General features: G+C 39.4%; 1 protein-coding gene across 1 annotated transcript in view; it reads right to left on the reverse strand.

Moving 5' to 3' along the window:
- SLIT2 (slit guidance ligand 2) overlaps positions 1 to 19,083 on the reverse strand; it is a 749,523-nt gene that overhangs the window by 188,693 nt on the left and 541,747 nt on the right. The window contains 1 exon segment of the mRNA XM_029590345.1: positions 17,113 to 17,251. Coding sequence (XP_029446205.1) covers positions 17,113 to 17,251 — 139 coding nt within the window.

Below are 19,083 nucleotides of genomic sequence, written 5' to 3' on the forward strand. Positions count from 1 at the left end.
CTTTGCACAGAAACCTAGAGAAGAGCCAACACTAAATATACATCTTAAACATTACAGCTATATAGGGTAATAAGGAAATTCAGAGGAGATGAGGCAGATAGCTGCTATAGGAAACGGCATTAGCGCAAGAACCATCCGCCCCCTATTTGCTACGGATGAAGCTTAGGAAGAATAGAAATTAGGAGAAACAGTCCCAGGCCTTCTATTCAAAAATTCTCTCAACTGTTCAGGCATTAAAAAAAAAAAATATAGGTATTAGCATGCCAGCTGAGACTACACTTACAAAGATATTGAAGAAGAAACGAAGCACCAAGGGAAATAACCTCTTGGCGCATAGCAAGCAAACACTGACCCTTCGCTTGTGTTATCTTAGCTAAATCAGGGTACTGGACTACCAAGGAAATCTACATTTAGATTTTTAAAATAACACTTCACCACAAAACTTAAATCCTGGTCATTTTAAAAAGAAAGAGTTAATCTTTTTTAGTGACTTCAACTGAAGAATTTTCAAAACTTCTAGATCAATTTGATAAATCAGGAAAAGTTGGAGGGTGTCCCACCAAACTGGAATTTGGTTTAAAACCTCCATGAAAAAGTTTCAATGTGTGAGCCTAGTTATCTCACCTAATACTTTGGGGAAGTTTGTTAGTCTTAAACTGGACTTCTGCTAGTTTTATCAGTCACCCTTAGAACAGAAGCTATGCAGGTTAATTCAATTGTAATCTGAACACACACGCCTTTCTGGATACATTTGTCAGCGTAGGCTCAGCTAAATAATCTTATTAGCTCAACCCAACAACTTCCATCTACCAATCATATCACATTTCAGAAAAGTTTTCATTAACTGCATTAATATTCATAAATTGTAATATCAGATTACATACCAACACATAGGCCCGATATGAGCATTTAATCATCTTACTTTGTTCTGACAGAAGGCAAATCAAATTCAAGTTTTCTTGTCCTCTAATCTCCTGCATTATCTACATAGAAATCAGCTGAGCTTCATAGAGCAAACCCCCATACAGCATGCCAGGAAATATCTAATTAGATATATCTAAGGTCAGACAAGATGGGCAAAGATTCTCACGCGGATCTGATAAAATGGACAGAAATTAAACACCCTCCTTTACTGACCTATTTCATGGAAACTCCCATTTTACTTGGATGGTTAAAACATATTGTAGCTTTGTTTACATCGGCATGATGGGCAAGAGAGAAATCCTGAGGTGGTTCATTCTGCACTGTCCAAATACAACATGAGAATACCACGGTGCAAAGCTGCCCTCTGTTATACCGGGAGCTTTCTTATACATTACAGCAAAATGAAGACAGGAGCTGCTTTTCAAATACTTTTCCAGAAATATTCCACAGAAAATGATAGCAGCCTTGGTGACCATGCCTGTATTGGCTTTACAAAACTCCCAGTAGCACCAGAGCAAAGAGTAAACCTCAGTGCACTTGGATTTAATTGCTTAAACTAATTATGTACCCACAGATGATCTTCATACTACTCTAAACCCATACACGGACCAAGGGATGTACTTGTTGCTGTTTCCCTGCAATGAACTATTTCCCATGCTCTCAGGGCCGGTGTTTTCATTAGGCGAACTAGGCAGTTGCCTAGAGCACCAACATTTTGGGGGCGGCAAAATCATGCCAGTGCAAGGCATAAAATGGTACTGTGCTAAATCTAATACTGTTAAAAAAGAAAGCACTGTGCTGGAGCCTCTGCCACTGCTAGGAGGGAGAGCTGTGCTGGGGCTGCCACCAATAGGCAAGTTGGAGAAGGGGTGCATGACCGAAGGTTCCCCCTAGGATGCCAAATACTCTTGCACTGGCCCTGCCTGCTCTTATATATTATTGTAGTACCATCTAAAGCTGTGGTATTTACTCTGAATCTTTGTCTTCAAACGAAAAGAGAAGTAATGTCAATGGTAGATCTCTCATCCTGAGAAAAATGATGCAGGGATCTGAAATTGTAAGACCCACTGCAATCATTCAAAACAGGAAATTCAAATGTCAAAGTAACAGCCATTTGCAAATTATTTTAAACTTTTTTTTTTTTAAGTCATTCTATTTAGGGAGGATCCTAATATTTTGTTGTAGGCTGAAAGTGGATCCTGAGCAGAGAAGTTTAGGAACCAGTTACTTAAAAGATGGAAACCTCACCATTCATCTGATCTCCTGCCCACCAGAGGCAAAATTATAGACCTTTTGCATAGCTGACTCCATACGCTGCACTCGAGAGCTGTGCCATGGAGCCATTTAAAGCCCAAACTAACACTTTCCAGTGGGTTTTCATCAGCGCCTCTAGAGTCCTACAGCATTAAGTATAATTGTAGAACCAAAAAATGTGGACTGAAGCTTGCCAACTCTCATGTTTATTTTTATAGACTTCTCAGCTAACCAAATTTCAGGCACTCTTTCTCATTGATTATTTTAAAGCACTTTACTATGCTTTCTTAATTGCTAAAATTAAATGTTTTAGCCACAATTATTTTTTTTCTGCAATGTAATGATATAGATGGCCTGGATAAAAAAAAATTTGATAAATGAGCACATTTAGGAAGTGGCAGCAGTTTTCTTTCAAAATAAGACAGAAAAACCACCAGCAAGAAATGCCCATCAGAAAAATTGTTAGGTTGCTACAAATCAGCAAGTCAGACAAACAGTCTCACCTCCCCCCTACCCCAAGTCACCAGCAGTCTTGCTAGTTCAGTTCCCTCTCCCCTCCCATGCCCCTTCCCCAGGTCTCCTGCAGTCTCATTTCCTCAACACCTTCTCCCCAAGACAGAAGATATTTGGAACCCATATGGCATTAGGCCCATTTTAACATGTATTGTGTGGGTTTATCTCTTAGAAAGGCACAAATAAGGAATTACAATATAATAAACATAAAATACCTAAACAGTGCTCAAGCAACAACCATATCTATGAAAAGACAACACTGCAAATATTACACCAGACCCTAAACACCAATACACCTCCTATTAAGAAAACAGAAAATGTCAGGCTGCCTACAAATATACATATTATAAAAATACACATATCTAAAAAAAAAATTGTACAAAAGCTTTCAAAAGCTTCTTCAGGTCCTACAATAACTCACATACAGTTTTTTTTTAGATAATACTTAAACACATCCAATAAAAGTAATCACAGTCTGCCAAGACTACAGTTTACTTCCAGAAACACATCTGCCATATCAAACCACCACTAACTTGCAGAACTCAAACAGGTACCACCGTATCCAGGAAAGAGCAGAACTGCAAATATAACAACAGGCCTTAGAAAACAAATATAACTCCTATTAAAAACAGAACAAGTCAGACAGGACCAACAATAAAATCAAGAACTATAAAACAATCAATAGTAAAACAATACTATTAAAAAGAATAAATATTTCAAGACAGCTGATGAATAGAACACTACATAATTTAATCACCAAAATAATGTTTATGCATTTCCCAAAACACCAATATAATATTTCAAAAGAGCAGTTGTATCAAACATCCAATAATGAAACTTATAAGAATTAAAAAATATATCTGTTCGCCATACATGGAAGTTTTTGATTCCCAGTCATCCTGAGATTGTCATGGACTGGGAGGGAAGGATGCCACAAACATTATCCTCACTCACACACACACTCACATGTTCAACTCACGCTCCTCCTCTTTCTGTCTCTCTCACACACACAAATGCTCGTACACCGCACCCCCCCCGCCTCCCCGGCTCCCATACACACGCTCCCAAAATCCTCACCCCACCCAGTCTGAAGCAGTCTTGTTCCCCAGGTCCTCTCCCCACCTAGAACCCCTAGCAATCATGCTCCTCAGGCCCCTCTCCTAACCCAGACTCCCAGCCCCTCCCCACATCCCCTAGGAGTCATGCTCCCCAGCTACCAGTCATGCTCCAGTCTCCTCTCCTCATCCCCAACCCCCAGCCCCTCCCCCCCCCCAGTAATTCTCCCCAGTCCCCTCTGATCCCCAGCAGTCACGCTCCAGAGTTCCCTCTCCTTACCCAGCAAGGAAAGGTTCAACCACGAACAGCCAGGAAATAGTGGCTGAAACCAACTACAGCACTTATAAACTGAACAAGATGCTTTACAGCCTCTTAAATTTCCCCCAAATTAAGTGATGGTTATTTTACCACATGATCTTAGGTCTATATTTTATGATGCTCTAAGTTATATTTTGCACCGGAGAGAAAACGTCCACACATAGGTCTCACATAAGTATGACCACCTCTTCACAACTTTGGGCCATCACCCACTGGATCGTGAGCTCCAGAGATACATGGGGCTAGCAGCTCTAAGGAAATTAGGAGCAGAGGAAGCTATCTGTAATGTTTATAGACATAATTCTCCGGTTCAATTTCATCCTACTGAGAAAGATCACAAGGCAACTAACTATCAACCTGATCCTGTTTTGGATTTCAAGCACGTTCATGCCACTGCTCCTATTTGTGTGGCATATTGTGCTTACTGGCATTGTGCTGGACAGGGTGGGCAAATATGCAGTGTGCACATGTTGGCTGCCTGAGGCCCAGAGGAAAGGGAAGGGATGGCACCACACACAGTGACTTTTTATTTTTTTTTTTTGCACTAAAAGTAGACATTTTCAGATCAAAATTCAAAGGCGTTATGGCTATAAATGTAACTTACTGTAGCAATTTTCAAAAACCATTTGCCTGCATAAGTGCACTTAACATGGGTAAATGCTATAGCTAATCCAATGGCATGTACTGTAGCAATTTTCAAAAGTCCTCTTATTCGGGTAATGTACACAAATAAAGCATGTAAATGCTTTTGAATATCAGGCCCTTTGGGTCCAAACAATGTCAGGGTTAGTGTTAGGTAAAGGAGCAGCGAAGAGCCAGCAGAAAGTGACAATGCGTGAGAAAGCTGAGTTTTCCATATAACAGGCAGTGACAGATAGCTCTCTAGCAAATTATTTACAGTATATAGAATACAAACATGCATATATTTATATACACACACTACAGAAGTCATACATATATGTTCGATACAGCAGCATTAGCAATAAGCATCCAGGAAACAGAAATAAGGAGGTTAAGAGTAGACTGAGGACGAGTAGTGGCACAGTCGATTCAGTGATGCTGTCAGAGCACTGAACTATGCAAAAAGTGGAGTTTTCACCTTTGTGAACTGTGCAAAATGCTCTGCACTTTAACTCTCCACCCCTTCGCATGAACATTATGCTTGATTAGCGATTTTGCATACTTTTTCACCACCGTTTTTGAGATCTGGTCATCCATTTTGCACGCGTTTGTAAGGATTCTGTCCAAGCATGGGCATTTTTGCTACACTGTTCATTCAGGTAAACGATTTGGTTTTAAGACATCTTGGCAAAAGCTTACAGAAAAGGACAAAGTGGCAAATATTTGCAGAAGTATTCACAAAACTAGAAACTCTAATTTTTGTTCGTGCTCGCAAAGCTGGAAGAATTTCTGGGCTGCAAGGATCAATTCTCACTGTCACCATCTCTGTTAATTTGGGCGTGATGCTGCATACCCAGTTGCCTCCGTTTATGCAACTGTAGATGTGATAATACTGATTCTCCTCTCTTTATTCCATTTGGAAGCTTTACTACAAACTGGACAGGCATAGCGGAAGTGGCTGCAAGCCTATATCGGAAGTATTAAAATGGAACATGCACCAAGATATTCTGAACAGCATGAGAGGCATTGTTATTGCTAAAGTTAAAATCATTAGAATCAGCAGCCCACAGGCTGCGTACCTAAGGGAAGTCATTCCAAATATCGGGGCAACAATTTCCCCAACCTCCCTACAGCAGGGGTGGTCAAATCCGGTCCTCAAGAGCCACAAACACCCCTGGGGTTTCAGACCATCACCATGAATATGCTGAAGTAAATTTGCATATAAAGGAGGCACTGCATGCAAATCTAACTCATGCATATTCATGGTGCATATCCTAAAAACTGGCTTATTTATGGCTCTTGAGGACTGGAGTTGGCTATTCTGGCCCAATAGTATTAGAGCCAGATTTAATTTTTGGGCAAAAAAGTGCTAAAAGTCTGCAGGTCAGTCTACTTGCATAGTTCAAATTACATTTTTCACCCACCTTTCCTGCTGAAGCTGAATGTGGGATAAAGAGATGAGGTTAAACCATATCAAAGAATATTCACATTACAATGACCAAGACATAAATCAAATATAAATGTAAAACCTAAAAGCAGGAGCAAAAATCAGAAACAATGTATCTTTTGCTCAAGGATTTCGTTTGCTACAAATCTGGGATGGGAACAGATCTACAGAACAAAAATTGCCCAAATCAAAACTAATGCAAAAGGCACCCCCCCCCCCCCCCCATCCAGCGACACAGCAGGGAGTAAATCTGACACTTTATTTGCACTTTTTCCTGGGGAAATTGTGGAATTTTTTCTTATTATGAAATGAAATCCTTGACAAAAGCAAACTGATGGAGCTGGCCATCCATTTCTCCTACCATGTGACAGGGGCCGTCCATTGCTCCTACCATGTGACAGGGGCTGGCCAATGGTACCGATAGCCCCTGTCACATGGTAAGGGCAAAGGGTCACTAGCACCATTTTGTTTACTGGCAGCCGAAGGCCTGAGAGGGGGAGATCACTCCCGGGACCCCCGCTGGACCACCAGGTACTTTAGGAAAGTTTTGGTGGGGTCGGGAGGGTGGGTGATTGTAAATAATTAGATTTAAAGGGTCAGGTGGATATTTTTCTTTTGGCTCAGGACAGCTGAAAAAAAAAAAAATGTCCGGACCGCAGAAAATGGAATTTCCCGTGGGTCCACAATACCAAAACCGGAACAGATTCCGGCACCTGGTTACCCCCATGCACCCTTTTCTTAATTTCCATCTCGAGCCTTAACGGATCCACAATGTTTATCCCATGCCTTATTGAATTATTTTGCTGTTTTCGTCTTCACCATATCTTCTGGAAAGGCATTCCAGCCATCCACCACAATCTCCATGAAGAAATATTTCCGGACATTGGTTGAGTCGTCCCCCCTGAAGTTTCATATCATGACAGCTAGTTCTACTGTTTGCTTTTCAGTGAAAAGGTCTGAGGAACATACATCATGAAAACCTTTTAGGTATCTGAAGGTCTGTTTCATATCTCCCCTGCTCCTCCTCTTTTCCAGGATGTACATATTCAGATCCTTCAGCCTTTCCTCATATGTCTCCGATTCAGACCCCACACCACTTTGGTCGCTCTTCTCTGGATTGCCTTTCCTGTCTCTATCGTTACTGAGATACGGGCTCCAGAACTGAACACAGTATGCCAGGTTGTTCCTCTCTCTATGCAGCCCGGCATTCTTCTGGCTTTAGCTATTGCCTTATCACATTGCTTCGCCACCTTCAGATCACCAGACACTATCTGGAGTTATATCACTCAGTTGTATATGCAGTGAAATTATCATAGCGCAGGGATGGAAGTGTGAACTCTTGCAAATGGACGGGTTTGCAAACTAATTTGACTCATGAAAGAGCCCCGAGCTCACTGAATTCACTCATGAACCATTTTTGTTTGAACTATGCACAATTTGCAAAACCCTGCCACTAATCCTTGGAAACATAATAGTGGTTCCACAGAAACCTGAGTCAAATCCAGAATATTTCTGCAGATCATTAGCATGTCTTAATGAGATTTGTGCATGAAAATCCCATTAATTTTTGTTCTCATGTATCTTGAGGAAATCCACTGAATATTTTTTCCCAATCCAAACCAGAATGAAATCCAGCTGGTTTGAGTTCTAGCTGATTTAGTTTTATGAATCCCAACATTACTCTTTCATGTGTCCCAAACAGATACAAGTTCAAGAGTGAACGAATTGCTACTGTGCATCAAAGTCATGACAAGGGTTAGAAGTTTCCTGCTATAGCTGTTCAGCTTCACCATGTCCTCATTCTAGGGAAAGTAGGCAGAAAAGATTTTGACATGAAACCTCCCAAGGATTTTCACAACACTCAAGGAAGTGCAGACCACGTAATGCTGTCTGTAATGCATTACCCAGATGTTGATCATATGTAAGATTATAAAGCTGACAGCTCCACTTCGAGGGTCCAACTACCCCCCCCCCCCCCCCCCCTCGATCTGCTTTTAAAGTTCATGGCTAAAACAGATGTTACACAACACAAAATAGATTTCAGCCATGGCTTTCAGTGTGGCTCCTGAATCTAAAAGACTGTTACACAGCCAACATATCTCTCATCATGTAGAACATCTGGTGGCCTTTGGGAAAGGAAGGAAGCCATAAAAGTCTGCTTCTGCTGAAGATAGCCTTTAGGCTGGTGTACAATGTATACTTCTTTTCTCTACAACTGGTCCCATCCCCTACTGACTGCATTGAAAGAAGATCGCTACTAGCTTTAGCAACCAAACACATTTATTGAAACTCTGCATGTTTAAAAATGGCAAAACTCGCATACACACCATTAAACTAACGTCATTTTCATTTTACAATTCCTTTCTCCAATGCTTGGGATTATGGTTTTTTGTTTTTTTTTAAATGCAGTTTAACATCTTTCCAAACGTTGCAGCATTCGGAAACATTCTGACAGATCGCTCAGCTTCCTTGATGTCTGGGGTTTGGAAAAATTATGAAAACCCCTGAGAATTCAGCGAGTGTTTTGTGCTAGCAGAAAGCATTTTGCAGAGCGAAAAAAAATAAAATAAAAAAAAAAGAACACACAGAGCACCAACCAATGTTTGCACTGGCTTGCTGCAATAATGAAATGCCACAGGGTACAGGGAGACCACAAATGCTGCTACCACAGAACACACAGAGGAGCACTCAGAACAAGCAAGTATACAATACAAAAACAGTGCAAAACAAATGACACATTTTACTGCTTAATATGTTTGACCAGGGTTATTCCAGGAGACTGTGGTACAGCCCCTATGAAGTCATTTTTGGATTACCCCGTACATGTACAGCCCTCACCTCCAGCCCCGACAAACATACCAAATCGATGAGAAGTCGGACAAATAAGGTGCTAATTGTTATATCCAAATACAAAGGGACAATAAAGAACACACATCCATTTTTTTCCACAGCAGCAACAAACAATGACCACAGGCTAAATCTGAATACTACTAGGCACTTCTTTCTAGTGTATTTCCTCAGAGACTTAGAAACTGAATGAGAGCCAAAAAAATCTCCTTTCCTTCAGAGCAGACAACTTAGCTGTAAGACTCACTTCCCTAATAGCATATGTAAAGATTCTGGGACATCTGGTAGAGAGAAAGGTACTGTAGGTCAGTCTTTTCTTGCCTTTAAGAGTGGGATAGTTATAATGAAATACAGTCTCTCTTTCCCACAAAATACTAAGAACATTTTTATGCTTCTTGCTTTTATGGCTTGGCGATTTTCTGGGTCTCCTGAGGAACTCATCCTGCCTTACTTTTAATGCAAAGTACAATAACACTGACATGTTCGTTTCTATATCCACACGGCCCCTTTCCTTTGGCTATCGAGTCCATATAGTGACTGGACTTTGCGAACTGCTGCTCGCACCTCCTCCCAATGCCATTTTTTGATCGCTTCTTCCACATAACTCCATCTACCTGAAGCCACACAATGTTGTCAGCTGCCAGGAGATAACCACATTTAAATCAATCAATTACTTGCATGGAGGAGTTGGGAATGATTTTTAACAAGGGAAAATGTACCAAAATGCTTCCATTACAGAAGTGTTTAAAAATATGCACAACCCCCAAACGTTACCTTTTATAATATTACTCCCTTCTTGCTGTTACTATGCCATATACTCCCCCCACCCCCGTCATCCAGACCACTTGGCCTCTCCATCGTCCTCTGAACCAGTGGTCCTTATTCAAAGCAGGCTTGGTGGTTGCAAGTTGGCAGTTAGAGATCCATCAGAAATAAGGAATATATTAACTGCTAACCCCTCAGGTATGCTGGAATTGCTAGAATGAACGGCCAAAAAAGTGTAAAATCCTCCAATGACTCTCTAAGAGATGAAGAACATTTTCCAGCTGCTACCTTTGTGGGCCTCTTTCATGGATTGTTTTGTCTATATTAGCAGCCCCTGAAGGTTTATCAGCACTTGATAATGGCACAGATTTCCCTTTAATGAGTAATCAAGGTGCCTTGGGATCTGGCACTGTAGAACCCTTGCCCCTCTGCTTCTCTCCAGAATCTTCCTTTCAACTGTCCATCATGGTAAACAAGCTACAAAATCCCCTTTCACCCCACAATCTTTACTATTTCCAGCAGGTCTTTTATTTTTCAGTTACTTGCTGCAACCCTCTATTCACTGTTACTACCTTGACATACCTGTCAGACAAGATTTAGAAGCCCAAAGGCAACCTTGGTCCAACATAAATGAATTATACAAGTAAAGAAGATTGTCACAGAAAAGTTTGTACTAAATGAAATTTTATTTATTTTTTTTTTTTTAACTGGCAGTTTCTTCCTCCATTTGGGATGAGGATCCAGCTTCATGAGCTTGCATTCCTAATTACATGGGGATTTTTTTTTCTTGTTGCATATTCTCTTACTTAATTCAGTTAGTCCAGTCATTCCAGCAACAGTCCTCAGTCAGAGCTGCTTCCAGAAGCTTGCAATCATGGGCCTTAAATCCGACCACTAAGTGTTGCTGTGGTGCAATGACTAGGACCCCCTCCCCCTCCTAGCTAACATGGGACGCTGAAGGCCTGGTGCGGGAATCAACCCCGGGTCTTCTGCATGGCAGTGCACAGCACTACCACTGAGCAACCCAGCGTGACCCTACCAGGTAACATTTCTGACTTGCTTTTCACTCTCTTTGTAAATACTCGGATTTAGATTGTATGATTGTGCCTATCTAAAATCTTACCAAAAAGGTTCTTTGGATCTACTTAAAGGAAACTGAAAAACCAGCCTAGCAAAGGGATAAGCTCTCTGTTCACTCTCTCTGATCCTGTTGTTTGCAATTCCTTATGAGCTTTATGAGAACTGTAGTGTACTCTGGGCAGACAATAAGGTTTTCTGGTGCTGGAGCAGTAGTAATTGGACCAAGAGTAATTGCCTTGCACAACGAAATTTTCTGTTTCTAAGCTTGCATTGCTAAGATGGTTTGGAATTTGAAGAAACAATTATTCAGAGTCCCTAAGCCTTTGCATTGAAGCACATTTAGCTCAAAGACTACCCTATTAAAAACGCACCCAGACTCTTCATCAAAGAGGTATTTGCTGGCTCCTGATACTTCCATATACTAAAGGCTCGGTGCTCCAGATCTTTCCCCTGGCTCTTCATACAACCTCTGCATTACAGAGAAGCCATCAACGGAGAGCAGAAGCAAGGCCTCACAGTCAGAACAATTTCACTGAATGTTAAACTAGACTCCACCAAAGCACAACAGGAAACCAATTCATTCTTCAGTTGCTAAAATGTATGTTTGCTAGTGTTTTATCAGACCTCTACACTTCAAAGATTCACTCTGCTGAGAATCTCTGTTCCACTTCTATTCTACTTTTGTTTCTTGCTGACAGAAGCTTTTAAAAACAGTCATAGGCCAATGTAACAAGGTGTACTCGGCTGTACCCATGTTAACATGTGGCTGTGTGTGTATAACTTTACTCCTAATTTAAGAATCAGTTTAGCTCACAAGTGTGCACAGAAACTGTGGTAAAACTGTGCCTACAACTTAGCACACCTCCAGGCAAATTAGCTATATTCCCCAATGCAGAGAGCTGCGTAGGCTTCCTTCATGTTTTAATGCTGGTCAAAGATGACATAAGGTTTCTGGGGCCAGTGGTCATCTATGAGGCTAAACCTGGTGTTGTCTTCAAGGAAGTATGTTTTATGCATACAAATCTGTGGACATTTACAGATTAATATGAAAGGTATTTTTAAACTCCCAATGCATTAGCACATCATAAGCTAAGCGCATTGAGAATTAACTTTTTTTTTTTTTTTTTTTTTTAAATTACAAGAGAGTAAAGAAAATATAAGTAAATATGTGCACAAACGTCAGCACACATCTTATTATACAAGGGTCTCAGTTTGCTTGCATATATTAATTTAGCACATAACCACCCAGATTTTTAAAAAAACGTTATTCTTTTTGATTAAATATTACAAAATAACTCCATAACGTGTGAGCTCTCTTTGTATATATCTTTACACAGTACATCTGTGCAGTTTGTATAAAATGTGACATCAAGCTTAAAAACACCATGTCATGGAGTTATATACACATGTTTGTTTTTATTTCATGAGTTATGAATGTATATCACACACAAGAGGTAAAGCTATAATTCAAAATTTAGTCATTTATAATTAGGGCATGTTTGCAAATGCAGACACAAATGAAGATTCAATTTCATCTGTATTTATTTGTTATATGGTAAAAAAAAAAAAAAAAACCTTGAAAAAATGTGATGTGTGTGTGTGAGGGCAAATGTTGGAAGTGACTAAGAAAATAAAACCATGTGCTCAAGCAAGACAGAAAACTAGTGAAAATAAAAAGCAAAAATCTAAAATGTAAAGGCAAAATTATTGTTCAGCAATGGCTCTCATAGAATAAGAAAAATATAATGGGGATAAATTGCAGTTTTAAGGCAAATAAAGGAGCTATTTTGGTTAAAAATAGTAACATCATAATTCCTGCTGCTTTTGCACAATAAATTAAATAAAACCTGAAATAAAAATGGTCAGACTTATTGCCACAGCAGAAAAATATGGATTATGTACCGTGATTTCTTCCTAACTCAATATGTTTTTTTTTTTTTTTTTAATATTCTTCACGCCATCAAAACAGAAGACAGGAACTATGTTTTATGGTACTTTGCAAGACAGGGCGCCAAACGAATTTTCTCAGCTGCTGGCAGCACAGACTTCCTTCTGTGGATCTAAAAAATCTCCCAAGAAAATCCACCGAGCTGCTGCAGCTACCGGCAACAGCAGAATGCACTGCCCTCACAACTTGGAGGCGCCACTGGGCTCACAGAACAAAAAACCTGAAGTCCTATTTCTCTCTCTCAAGAATGTACACACACTAGGGTGACTGCATGGTCTAAGTCATCTGCTTGCACTGATACTTTATCCCTTAGGGAATGCGCAGTGTGAGCTGTTTAATCTGCCGCTTCACACGGCCAACGCAAGTGTGGTGGCGGGGGTTGCAGGAGGACCGTAACCAGCTCCTTTGAAGTCAACTAAATGATAGCGGACTGCAGGCAGCTTTAAACTCTACCTGTTTTCATGAACTGATGATTCATTTTCAATTTCAAAATTGCTGTGCAACTTGTGAACAAGAGGTGCATAACATAAAAAGCACTGAGAAAGGACATGGAGATTTTCCTAATGCCTAGAAATATACGCACATGTGATATAACTGGGCTCCCAGTTTCTGTGACTTGCAGCATAGTATTCAGTGTACATTTTAATTTTTTGTTAATATGTAGAATACCTTGCTTATGTAACAGAGGAGGATTTGGCAAAGCTGTTTTTTCACTTGTTTGAAATAATATATACTACATCTTTGTTACAGCTGTTACAGAAAGATTTCTGCAGTTTTTACTTTTCTCCCATATTTTATACTAAAGTCTCTTTCTCAAAATGTTGGCCAGGAAAGGAATTTTGGTAGTTTGGAAAGCTTGTTTCTTAAAAGATTGAATAGCATAATAAAAATTATTTCCTATCTATTTAATCGTTCAGCATATTCTACTTATGGCCTAGAAAACATTATTCCTTTTTCTATTGACACTAGTCTTGATTCTTTTTATTTAAGCAGCACTTTCAAGAATAAGTCCTGCCTCCTGTTCATTGCAGCATCTTAATATTCCAGCTTTAATCTTTTTTTAGTAGTGCTTACTTAGGTCAATCTGTTTGTCTTGGTATTTCCATGATTTCTTTTGTTTTTATTATATGCATGTTTTCTATGTAACCCATCTGAAACCTCAGAGGGCACGGGTAAGAAGTACTTCTAAACAAATAAATATAGTTAAATGTTTTTCACAGGTTTCATTTAATTTTGCAAAAGTATGCTGCTAGATGAAATCAATCTTCTACTGAGTTGGTTTGCCAACTTCTGGTTCCCGTCCTCAAACTATATAACCACTTCAACTTTTCCTAAGGCCTGTTCTCTGCAGTCCATTCTTTTACCACCAAATTTTGACGCAGCCATTTAATGCAAAACATTTTAAAATAAGAATATTTCAGCTTTCGGAAAGCAAGTCCTTGCTTTTTCAATTTTGATCTTACATGGTGCTTGCCTGTTTCATCGTGGCAAAATCCATAACCTTCAGCTATAGGTGCCATGACAAAATTACAACTCTTATGATCAAAATACATAACTTCATTCATAGTAGCCTGTTCTTGCTCATGAAAACAAAAACAATCTGCCTATCAGATTTTCTGCATCTGCTACTAGTTCACTCTTCTTCTACATATCTATTTTTGTCTTTGTTTCATACTGCAGGGAGCAATATATTATACATGCATCCTATGGACAGTACAAATATTTTGTAACTTTACAATAAAGACTATTTATTGTTAGTCAATTTGTAGGGTTTGCAGTGTTTGAGGAAGTTAATTCATGCTAATTATTTTCAAATTAATATGTCAGGAAAGATAAGCTTAAGTACATATTTTGCATACTGGTATCCTGTTTATACCATAAGTAATTATAATAGTGCTTGATAAAGCATCTGAATTTATATAATAAACTTCCCTGTGGCTCTGAATTGCTTCAGGCCAGCCACGTCCTTCCATCACCTCGTCTTTGTAATTTTGTTAGCAGCCTTGCTATGTCCTTTCCTCCCAAAGGATCTCTTCTCTAAAGCAGCGAGCCCGAAGTGTTGTCTCTCAGCCACACTATCAGGCAGTCAGCTTCCAAAGACACATTCGTTTACTTTAATGTCTGATCTTTAATTGTCTCGAGAATCATGCACGGGTTCCTCAGTCACCAGCTAAGCATCACTATTATGAAGATTTGACATATGCAAATTAAACTGCTTAAATTATCTTTAAAAGATGATAAACATGCTTAGCATATTTTATTATGAGTTCAGTGGAAAATCTGCCACTTATAATGAATGTAGTCATCTTTAGAACATATAAACAGTCATCATTCTACCATTAGACCGCACCACATTGATAAACGGAAATTTTAAAAATCTGATGAATGATAAGGGATTCCCAAACCATCTACTCTGTAAATTCTTTTTACTACTTACTGCAATACTTCACCCTTTACTTTACACCTCTTTCCCATTGCTAAGAATTCCTGTTGCCTATCCCGGGTCTTTTTGAATTCCAATGCTGCTTTTACCTCCACTGCACATTCATCACTTTTTTGTGAAGAAACACTAAAATCACTCCTGAATAGCCCCAACTAATCTGATATCATGACCTCTTGCTCTAGATTCTGGAATGCTATTTCCATGAAAAAATACCTGCCTCAAATCCCTTGTGGTATGTGTGTGCGCACAATTATGTACGTATGTATATATATGCATAGATATACATACCTATACACACACACACACACACACATATATATATATATATATATATATATATATATATATATATATATATAACATGATCTGAGGCCTTAAAAAACTTTCACTATGTGGATACTCAATACATTAAAATAAATGCATATAAAGGAGTATCACCATCAATGTCACATTTCCATTAAATAATTATACAACTTTTTTTTTTTATTATTACAAATATCACTGAAATAGTGTCAAACAAAATATATTAAAAACCACATCAACCATTATCTATTATATTAACAGTGAATGTCACACAAAATTCATACCAAGAGCTCACCTCACTACCCATACATTCATCCAGTATTTACAATCATCCATTAAAACATATTACTGTAACACGATAGACCTTGAAGAGAACTTCATTATAAGATTCCAGGTGGTTTAACAGCTTGTTGGGGTGATGTTGATATGGTTTTTAATATATTCGGTATGACACTATTTCAATATTTGTAAGAAAAACAAACAAAAACTTGTATAAATATTTAATGGAAATGTGATGTTAATACTCCTTTATAAAGGAGTATTATATGCATATAAAGGAATATTATATACATATAAAGGACATCACATTTCCATTAAATATTATACAATATATATATAAATAAAACATCTCTTTCATACAGTTGTATTGATACAAAGAAAATATGAAGGTGGTGTACAGAAGAGGGAAATATTGAGACATTTAAATATTTGAAGTGCATTTACTTGCAATATGATCAAAATATTCACACAAATATATATCTCTATATATATCTAGCTATATCTCTATTTTTATATATATTTACATACACATACAAACACAATATAAAGCTTCACCTCAGACTACCCTCACAAATGGTGCCACTCACTGATCATTACAAATAAAAACTAGGTAATCCTCAACACTAGCGTGTCCCTAGCGCCTATTTATTGGCAGAAGCGGCGGTTGTCAGCAGGTTTGACAGCCGACGCTTAATTTTACAGGCGGCTTGGCTGCACATTTTACTTTCTGTATCGCTCGGGACCAACTAATAGGCTCGTCAACATGCATTTGCATGTTGAGGGCGCTATTAGTTTTGGGTGGTTTATACGCACATTTTCCACACGCTATTATTACCCCTTACTGTATAAGGGGTAATAATAGCGCGTGGAAAATGCGCGTCCAAACGCAGGCTAACAGTGCGCTCGGCCTGAGCGCACCATACTGAATCGGCTTGATTGGGAGTAAATTAACACCTTTGAAAACTGACCAGGATGGAGCACCCTCATTTAGAAGTCTAATTTCACTAGGCATCTAAATTTAGGCGCCTAAAATGTAGGCAGCTACAGGGGTAAAGTTGAAGCGGGGGGGGGAACAAAATTAGGTACTCAACATTGATAGTCAACACTAGCCACTTATCTGAGGTCCCAAAAATCTGAGTACCTAAATTCAGAGAATTCATCCAAGCTTACGCAGCAATCATTTATTGAAAACTGACCCCTCAAATGTTTGCAACAGTAGTTGCTAATTTAAAAATCCATGAGCCTGGACTAGCATATTAGTACAAAAAATGATTTTGTTTTTTTATGCAATAGCAAAAAATAATGCTAACTTACATTTCAGTAATAGTCTCTGGAAGATTGGTTGGAATATCGGTCAAGCCTTTTCCACGACAGTCCACAATGTTGTTACTGCAGGTACACGCAATAGGACAATGCAGGACACTGCAGGAAGGAGCCATGAAAGACTGGTGACCTGAGAGTAAAAACAGATTGTTAAATGAGCTATATAATGAAAGAATATGGCACTAGCAAAAAAAAATCTAGTTCAATTATAAATTAACAGTTTTCATGAGGGAAAAAAAAGTCTTCTTTAGTGCCACAGACTATCACAGCAGCGAGGACGTTTTCAATAGAAATAACAGAGCAACAAGCCAACTTCATGTCAAGAACTCAATGGCAAAGTTAATGCTTTTATGTTCAAATAATGCATTCTAATGCAAACTAAGTAGCAGAGGTAGAATTCACAGAAGGGTCAACTCAGATCTAACAAGGCCAGAAAGTCGTGTAATTCAAACCGGACGCATAGGAGCTACAGACAGGATGACTGCCCTCTATCTGGTTCCTACTTCTGTGTGTGTGTGCGTGTGTGTATATATGGGTATATGTATATATTTATAATATATATATGTACACACACACAAGTATATATATATATATATATATATATATATATATATATATATATATATACACATACACACACACACACATACATACACACACACACACACACACTAGCTGTACCCGGCCATGCTCAGCCGTGGCTCAGTCTGGTTAAATTTCACAATGCGCATTAGCTCTGCTCTGGCCGTCCCAACTCCCTGCCCCCCTTCCCCGGCGGTGGACGGACTGGCTCAGCGACTCTTTTACCCTTTCCTCCTCCTTCTGTGTGTAACTGTCCGGCAGTCCCTACTCCCTCCCCCCTTCCCCAGCGGCGGAGGAATGGGCTGAGCCTTTTCTCGGAGCGGCGACTCGTCTGCCCTTTTCTCCTCCCCTCTGTGACGCCCAGCACATAGTGCAGAGCTCTATGGTCCGCCCATGCGCGGTAGAGCTGCTCTCTACTGTGCATTTGCGGTCCGTCGGTAAGAGCCCATTTATATTGTAGATAGTGTGTGTTGCTTTTACGTCCAACAGATGGTGCTGTTTTCCCCAAAAAGCATGTTTTTACCTGTCTCAGGTGTGGCATCTATATAATATAGATATATAAAAACACGCGCGTATTCGAATGCAACATTGTGTCAAAATTTCAAAGCAATCTGTGAAAAACGTTCGGAGATTTAAAATTTTGAACAAACGAACATTTACATTTTTATTTATATAGATATATATATCTTTATATATATGAGATATAGATATCTATATCAATATATAGAGAGATGAAAATATATACTCACACAAATACTTAAGTCATAAGAACATAAATGCAATACTGTGTCAGGCCAAGCTCCACTGAGTTCAGCATCCCATCTCAGACAGTGGTCAGTCTGAGCCACACGTACCCAAAGAGTTGACTTCTCTCAACCCAGGGATAAGCATGGGCTTTCCCCAAGTTTTCTTGCTACTCATTGTTTATGGGCTTTTCCTTCAGGAAGTTATCCTGTTCTTTTGAACCCTATCGGGACGATGCAATATCGGCACGCGTTAAAGGGGCGTTCATGATTGGGTGCCCGCTCCCCTTAACGTGCGCTGATTCACCTCTCCGGGGTGCCCAATGATAAATGCAATGGACTGCCATGGTAAAAAGAGGTGCTAGGGGAAATTGCCCTCAGCAGCAGGTGCCCAGGAGAGGTGGCTTCAGCCACTTGGGGAAATGGATGCTCAATTTTAGAGTGCCCATTTTCCTAACCTGGCCGCCGGCACACTTTTTTTCTTTTTTTTTTTGAGACATGACTAATTTTTTAGTTCCTCTGACTTAATATTGCCAAGATATGTCAGAGGAAGTACAGAAAAGCAGTATTTTCTGCTTTTCTGTACACTTTTTGGGCTCCTCCGCCAGCTCCGGCACGCTTCTTTTTGCATGGAGGG

Source organism: Rhinatrema bivittatum, chromosome 1, assembly GCF_901001135.1.
Source record: "Rhinatrema bivittatum chromosome 1, aRhiBiv1.1, whole genome shotgun sequence".
In the NCBI taxonomy this organism is placed as follows: domain Eukaryota; kingdom Metazoa; phylum Chordata; class Amphibia; order Gymnophiona; family Rhinatrematidae; genus Rhinatrema; species Rhinatrema bivittatum.